The following is an 8,423-nucleotide window of genomic DNA, read 5'->3' as shown; positions in this document are numbered from 1 at the left end:
TCAGACACACGAATGGGAATTGAACCCTCTGGTCTTCCAGGACCTTTGCCACCAATGGGGGACCCCAGTGCTGGACGTGTTTGCATCCCCTCACAACGCGAAATGTTCCCGGTACGCGTCTCGGGCAGGTCTCGGTCTCCATTCGCTCGGCGACGCATTCATGATCCCATGGAACCAGGGTCTCTTGTACATATTTCCACCGATTCCGTTGATACAGAGGTCCCTGATCAAACTCCAACGTTCAATGACTCCGGCCATTTTCATTGCACCCTTTTGGCCTCGACAAGTGTGGTTCCCCACTCTAGTCAGCATGGCTGTGGACTCCATGACCCTTCCGTTGTGGCCGGACCTGCTGACCCAGGAAGCAGGCAAAGTCCTTCACCCCGACCTCGACACGCTCCATCTGACGGCGTGGAGGATCGTCCCGAAATCCAAGAGGTCTTGACCAACGCCGTCAAGCCCTCCACGTCTCGCTTGTATGCCTACAAGTGGAAAAGTTTTTTGAAATTTACCCAGCAGAGGGATCTTGTCCCCTCCCCTGTATCTCTTTCTACGCTTCTACAGTATCTCCGTTACCTGTTTGATTTCCACCTGTCTATATCTACTATCAAGGTGTACCTTGCTGCGGTTGTCTTCTTCCAACCCAGAGCTTCTCCCTCTTCACGCCTCTTCTCTCACCCTACCGTCAGAATGTTCTTGAGGGGTCTCTCTAACCTCCGACCTCCCGTTCGTCCCCCACTCCCACAGTGGTCCCTTCACTTGGTTCTACATGCTCTTTCCAGACCCCCATTTGAACCCATGGCTACCTGTGACCTCAAGATGCTTTCTTTAAAAACGCTGTTCCTGGTGGCTATCACGTCTGCTCGTCGAGCTAGCGAGTTGGCAGCTCTCCGTCATGACCAACCTTTTCTTCAATTCTTTAAGGACAAGGTTATGCTTTACCTGGACGTCTCTTTTCTCCTGAAGGTGGTCTCCGACTTCCATGTGAATCAACCACTAATTCTACCAACCTTGTTTCCGTCTCCGACTACTGATGTTGAACGCATGCTCCACATGCTCGATGTTCGATGGTCCTTAGCTTTTTATGTCTCCAGGACCAAGGACTTCCGCCTGGCCAACAGACTCTTTCTTTGTTACTTTGGCCCAAAGAAGGGCTGCCTGGCCTCGCCGTCCACGCTCTCTAGGTGGCTCGTATCTACCATCGCCCTTGCCTACGAGCTCCATCACAGAGATCCTCCAGAAGGACTTAAAGCCCATTCCACCAGGGCTGTTGCCTCATCGACTGCCTTACTCCGTGGCGTCGACCTGCCCGACATCTGCCGGTCCGCTACCTGGTCCAATGCCTCTACCTTCATAACCCACTACAGATTGGACATGAGGGCAAGAGAGGAAACCAGATTCGGGAGGGCAGTGTTAGCATCGGCTCTTCAGTGACAGCCCACCATCCGGTTAGTAAGCGTGCTAATCACCCTTTGTGTGCATTCACAGAAGACCACGATGAAGAAAGAAAGGTTACTTACCTGTAACGATGGTTCTTCAAGTGGTCATTCTGTGAATTCACACAATCCCGCCCGGCCTCCCCTCTGTCTGTCTGTCACTGGCATCTCTATGACTCGAGGGCCTATGGCGGACAAATGGAACTGAGGGACGGTTAGGCTGGGCGTGCGCAGTAGGGGTAGTCCTAAACATTGTTACTTTTCTCTTGCAGCTAGAGAATGTTCCGAGAGGCCCAACGCTGGTGCTGGTATTGACCCTTTGTGTGAATTCACAGAATGACCACTTGAAGAACCATCGTTACAGGTAAGTAACCTTTCTTTCTCATTGGGAAGCAAGTACTGTAATTGTTAGTTGAAGACACCACTAGGTAGTGATTTCCAATATTTGAAACTGATTTTTGTAGGTACTTTGGGGGAGAATGAAAGGGGCAAACATTCCCTTCTCACCTTCTATGGTCCCAATTAAAACCGCTTTCTGCTTGTACAAGAGTTTACTGAAGACTCAACTACTGTTTTATTTTGTAACATGCTAGCAGAATGTTTGAATGAGTGCAATTACTATATGCACAAATATAACTGCCATAATCCATATATAATGACAATCTTCTTATCTGTATTTTGGAAAACACTAAATAATTAAAAAATAGGCATAAAGCCTTTTCAATATACTCCAACCCAGCATGTTTTAAAAACATCATAGGCATTTCAGGTAATTGTGCATATAGCATCGTATTTAGTATGATCCAGAGAAATGCTTTCAAGGCAAGGGGACTAAGCCTGGTGGCAGGCACTAACAATCATCTTGATTATGGTGTAGGCTTTCTGCTTTTGAGTCCTTTTTTAAAATCAGATTTTCAGTAACTGACTCAACCTCTCATTCTCTGGTATTAGCAACAGGGAATACTCCTAATGCTTAAGAGTGTCATGCATTCTACTGTAAATGCTATTGTTAATTTCTTTTTCCTTGGAGCCCATTATTCAGTTACTGGTTTGAGGCCTTTCCTTTCCTGTCTGCTCCAGGTGATTATCTTACTCATATTTCATTAGGCTTCCATATTTATGACTCCTGACAAAACTTTTAACACCATCACCAAAAGCATGTGTTGTTTACATGTCAGAAAAGAACTCTAACTGGTATAACCAGCCAGCCTAGTCTGGAGTGTGGCTAGAGAATCTGAAAGGCAACTAGGGAGTTCCTTTGTAAAGACAGAATTCACAGTGGCGACTGACATTGGACTTTATTTCTTTGATTACAACTGATTCTCGAAACAGCCTATGGGATCTGAGAAGTGTTCTCTACTTCAGGTAGGTTTTATTGAAAGGCCAGTTTGTACATATGGTATGGTATATCTTAAGTTGGAACCTAACAGACTTCTGTAAGTCGCTTTCTGTATTATACTATGCATACATATAGGAACAAGTGCTTATAATGGGGTAAATCCAACATTAGTCCTACATAAAGCAGGCACACTGGAATGATTGGGTCTTTTTAGTCACAACAGACTTTAGTTTCACGGACATTAATGGGGTTACACAAGGTAGGAATAATATTGGATTGAACCCAGTGTTTGATTAATGCACACATACTGTATGCAGATCAAGTATTTCATGTTGGTAACTAGGATTCAGTCTTGTAGCTAATATTCCAGCAGGTTAATTCTCATCCATGCAAACAGAATATGAATGGAACTACCTCGTAAAACTAGTTGTTCAGGACCAATTTCTCGCTATTAGACATTTGTTTTTGCATACTTATCTAAGGCATGTACATTTGAAGATCTTTCAAAATTAGAATGAATAATATCTTATTTTTACATCACTGCTTGCAAAAATAATAAAGATATATGCTTTCTTTACGCCTACACAGACGCGCAGCAGGTTTTTTTTTTTTTTTTTGCAACATGTCTATGCTGTTTTTATCAAAGGTAGTTCAGTATCAGTCTATGATAAGATATTTTAATTCTATTGCTAGACATTACATCCGTTTCTATAGCAGTACTTTTGAAAATATCACAGACAGGGCACAATTCAGTCAAGTGGAACATTTTTATGTTTCACAGGTTAAAGTGGAAAGTTGAGTGCTCAATTTCCTAGTGAAATCAACAGGACTGAATATACCTTGCATTGTTCAATTTCTTTATGTGAAAACACTGCGCTAAAGTCAAAGAGACATGCAAAATAATCCAAAACCTGTTAAATTGGATGTTCAGGGGGCTTTGTCTCAGCTAAGTGTGCACAGGATTATAACTTTCATTCTGTATGATATGTTTAGAAACTATACTCACTTGCTGGAGCATAACAATTACTCTAGAAAATAATTTGCCCATAATTAATACTAGTAAAGCATATTATTCTGAAAATGGCAGCACAATCTGGATTATTTGTTTTACAGACATGCAAACATAAAACCAGTCTTGAAAGCTCAAAGGCTTTTACATGGGCCGCAACCATGAACCATTAGTATTACAGGAACTTTGACCCAGAATCATATCGGTGCAAATAAACTCACATTGTCCTAAAATTATTGAACATAATTCACTTAACAAATCTGTGGCACTGGCTCCGTATCTAGGATATTTTTTTTCAGGATATTGTTTCTCAAGGTCAGCAGTAGTAGTAATCCATAAATATAAATACCAACATGATGACAAAGGAAAGCTTTTCCCTCCATGTGTTGCTTATAAACTTCCTGAAATCATTTCTTTGCCCATTAATGGAAAGAGACTGCATGTATAAATGTACCTTTGATATTCCAAGTATTATGAAAACATCAGACATGTGTGGGAGATAGGCTATGCAGTATTAAGTTGCTTAAATTTTTAATCATCAATGCAGGAAGGGACTTTTTACATTACATTTTTACAGGCGGAATTATTTCCTCTCATAGCCATAGCTGATCTACTACATTCCTAAACTGTTGTAAAATGTTTGCACATGTTGTTTATGATAATAATCTCTCTGTGTCATGTACAAACTACCTGGTTATGATGACTCATTACATCAAAACAAAGTCAGTTTTAAAATCAGAAATATCATTCAAATAAATCAGGCCAAAATTAAGTGAAATAAAGAACAGGCAGTCATATCAGTAGAGAAAGAGACTTTTATAAACAATGTATGTGTAAAATACGTTGTTGAGAGAGGCTCTCTCTCTCTATGAAACCATCAAAAGGAATGCAACATACATTGGGCCATAATTATCAGGACTTAAATCTGAGAGACAGTTCATTATGACTCAGTCTTGGAAATAAATATTTTAATGTTCTGGAGTAGATGACATATGATGTTATTATTGGGTTTTTGTTGATTTCTTTTGCTCAGGGACAACAGTTTATAAAAGTACCTTATTCATTAAAAATACAACGGCTTATTTAATTTGCTAACTAGCCAAGGCAAGCTGTTTATGGCTGAAATAACACTGGTCAGAAATGGGAAAGGAATTAAAACCTGAAGGATGAGATTTGCTCCAACACTTAATAACAAAATATTCTAAATGTAGTCTTGTGGTGGTAAGATTGCCTCTTAAATTAGTCTAGATATGGTTTCCTTTTTGCCTTCCAAATAATTGAAACCTTTTTCACAGGATAACGGTCTTACCTTGAAACAGGATTCTTTGCTGTGGAGGGCATATTTTCATACCTGTGTTCCTCCTTACTAGGTTTGTTTTCATTGCTATTGTTTTGAAAAAGCATCATATATACAGGTAAATGTCATACTTCTGCTTGTAGGCAAACAAACTGAAACAGGCTATTTACGGCTGAAACAATACTGAGCAGAAATGCTAAGGAAATAGAAAGAAAAGTAACAAGTTCTAATTAGTTCTAAATAAGTTCTAAATAACTAGTAGTACATTACTTCCCTTTCCCAATATCTAATACTACCAGATCATAGTATTGCAATAGATATATTAGATACTACCAATACCTAATACTATCCGTCAGATTGTGTTTTACATTCTGTACAGGAGTGTATTATAGATTAATACAGTAGACTATACTTCTGTCATTATTTCAGGCTGTTCTCTTATAGGTTTTATAAGAAAAGACAATAACGAAAATCAAGTCTTGATTTCTTAGTCCTGCAATACTGGTTATTGCACCAGAAAGGAGAACAGTGTGGCCAAAATGAGTTCCCATATATTTAATGTTCAGAGCCATAAAGCTTGATAACTAAGACTTATAAGACCTAAGTTTAAGGCCTGACTGAGCCTGTAAACTCACTGGGCGCCTTTCAGCCAGTCATTTTCTCAACTAACTGACCTACCTCACAGGATTGTTGTCAGGAAAAACTGAGGCGGAAGACAACCATGTAGCCACTCACTGATGGAATGGCCAGGTACACTGGTAAATGTAACTAACAAATAAATTAAGTATTTGAAGTGACAAGGAGTCCAAGGGAATATCAAAAGCCAACAATAAGTGGGTGAGAACAACAAATAAAAGAAGTAAGAGAATTTTAATGTAGTAAGAATGTCACACATGGTCAGCCAAGACTCTTGAAGCCATCAAATGAGAAGAACTGAACTGAATGTTATTTATAAGAAATAATTTGAGAGTAGTAAGCCTGTGGAAAAATCCCTCCACAGGTCTGGAGAAACAGATAAATCCTGATTTGTCTTTCAATGGGAAATAGCCAAGGTTATTTGTACATGACATTGTTGATGTTGGTAAATATGTTCAGGAAGCAACAGCGATTATAGGTTTTATGTAAAAAAATGACAGCTTGGCCATTTTACATTAAAAGGCAGGCTGGGCTGTTAGTTGACAGAGAAAAATACTCCCAGGTTTAATTTTCTTCTACTTTTGGAAGGGTATCAAACCTGTTCACAGGAATTTACTCTACTCATATTATTTGTTACAAATAATGTTACATTCAGCTGTTTTCACTTCCTGCTTCAGGAGTCTTCAGGCATGGCCTTCTTACCTCACTAGAGGTTAGTTTAGATGTCATCGTATCCAAATACGAGGCCTCAAAAGTCTCCCCTCGGAGTGCAGCAGTCAGAAAGCCTCTGTATTCCACAAAAAGATACTCTGCTCCACAACAGTCTGACAGACGTGCAATATGCCACTCAAAACCTCACTCTTGTCTGTGGGGCTCCATGTGTTCTCTCAGCGAGAAACTAGATGCCAACTTAGTCCTGTGTTTACCTCAGGCAACACCACAGATCTTCATTCTCATTCTCTCTGTTCCGAGTCATAACATGCTGGCTTGCTCAGGTTACCTGTTGGTGGCCACCTGCCGTCCTCTTAGTATATTGCAATTTTTAGGGGATTTTGTGATATGCAAAAAAGCTGATTCCCTCCTTCCTAAGTGTACAGCTACACTAGAAGGGAGTAAGCCAGTATGGGCTGCTAAAGAATTGCCGGACTTGATCAGAAGGATCTAATTAAACCTGACTGTTTAAACAGAAATGGCAACAGCCAATATTGTGAAGTGGCTTAAGAAGTCAGCCACCTCTTGATTTTGGCAAATTAATCACTTCCCTCCTTTGCAGAGGACAAGGGAAATGGGGGGAAACTTTTTTTTACTGTATATTGAGGATTCCTGATGTGCTGCATCATTTGGTGTGTGTGTGTGTGTGTGTGTGTGTGTGTGTGGGAAATACTTTCTTTGCCTTCTTTAAAAGGGCCGGTAGAGGAGCCACTGCCATGGATTTGACTGTGGGAGGTTTCTTGACTGACCCTATATGACAAGGCAAAGAAAATATTTTTATTTTTTAAATAACTGATGTAGCACATCAATTAGAATCTACATACAGTAAAAAAAATTCCAGGGCCTCTGGAGGAAAAAAAATACTTTGGTTGTCAAAAAATACCACCAGATTTCTGGTGGTGGTCCCAATCCCAGCAGTGGTGATCTGGCTGCAATATTTGACTATTGAAGGTCTTCATCTCACCATCTTAAGGCAAAAGGAAGCCCAAGGGCACCTTGAAATCTGAAACAGCGAGATAGGAGGTTTCAATTTATTTAAATTAAAAATTTTATCAGATGATGACATCATCCTGCTTTACACCAGCTGGGTTTTGCCCTATGAGTATCATACAAATATTTCCCTGTGGTAATGTTCATGTCCATATCCTTTATTATACTGAGAGTTCTCTTAATGTATTAGATGTTAAGTAACAGGTGTAGGTACTGTAGAGTCATTGGTTAAGAACACTAGAACACATTGCAGAAAATCCTGTTCCTTAGAGTAGAAAATCTCACCAGAATAGGCCCATGGAATCAGTGAGGATTTGGTGAGTCCATGGATTCAAATGGATCTACTTTAACTGTCATTTACTTTAGTAAATAATGTTAAGTAATGGTTATATCAGTAGTACATCCATCTGAATCCATGGAACTTACAGAGGAGTTGATTCACTAAATTTCCATTGATTCAAAGGGCCTTCTCCAGTGCAATTTACTATGCTAAGCAATAAGATATTGACTACTGACTGAAACTTTTTCTAAAGATAAATGTATTAATTACATATCTGTTGTTTGTACAGTATTTTAAAAGTAGTTTGCATGCCATCTTTTTTATATTTGCAGTGTTAGAGATTATTTATCTGTACATTTCCAGTCAGAAATGTTCTTCACTGGGGATATAATTTAGAACATTCTTTTGATAAATATCAGTACAGAGCATTATTTATATTTCTAACTCAATATATAAAGTGACAAATTAAATGTACATATTGGTAATTCTGTTTTCTACAGGATGATCACCTTATTTAAATAAATTAAAAAATAAATAAAAATAAATATGACATCTGAGATTGAAATAGCTATTGTGGGGATAGGATGCAACTTTCCTGGAGGTAAGTTTTTGGTAAATTAAAACCTATATACCGTGTGTGTGTGTGTGTGTGTGTGTGTGTGTGTGTGTGTGTGTGTGTGTAAATGTTCATTATTTTTGTTATCGTAATTTTATTGTATATTATA

General features: G+C 39.3%; 1 protein-coding gene across 1 annotated transcript in view; it reads left to right on the top strand.

Moving 5' to 3' along the window:
* The first annotated feature begins 1,823 nt into the window (after positions 1-1,823).
* LOC110083044 (phthioceranic/hydroxyphthioceranic acid synthase) overlaps positions 1,824-8,423 on the top strand; it is an 18,513-nt gene continuing 11,913 nt past the window's right edge. Inside the window, exon 1 of the mRNA XM_020801159.3 lies at positions 1,824-8,299. Within this exon, the coding sequence (XP_020656818.3) occupies positions 8,245-8,299 (55 nt within the window). The 5' untranslated portion in view covers positions 1,824-8,244. The remainder of the gene's footprint in view (positions 8,300-8,423) is intronic.

This window comes from Pogona vitticeps, chromosome 6 (assembly GCF_051106095.1).
Source record: "Pogona vitticeps strain Pit_001003342236 chromosome 6, PviZW2.1, whole genome shotgun sequence".
In the NCBI taxonomy this organism is placed as follows: Eukaryota; Metazoa; Chordata; class Lepidosauria; order Squamata; family Agamidae; genus Pogona; species Pogona vitticeps.
This window is presented reverse-complemented; position numbering and strand designations above follow the sequence as displayed.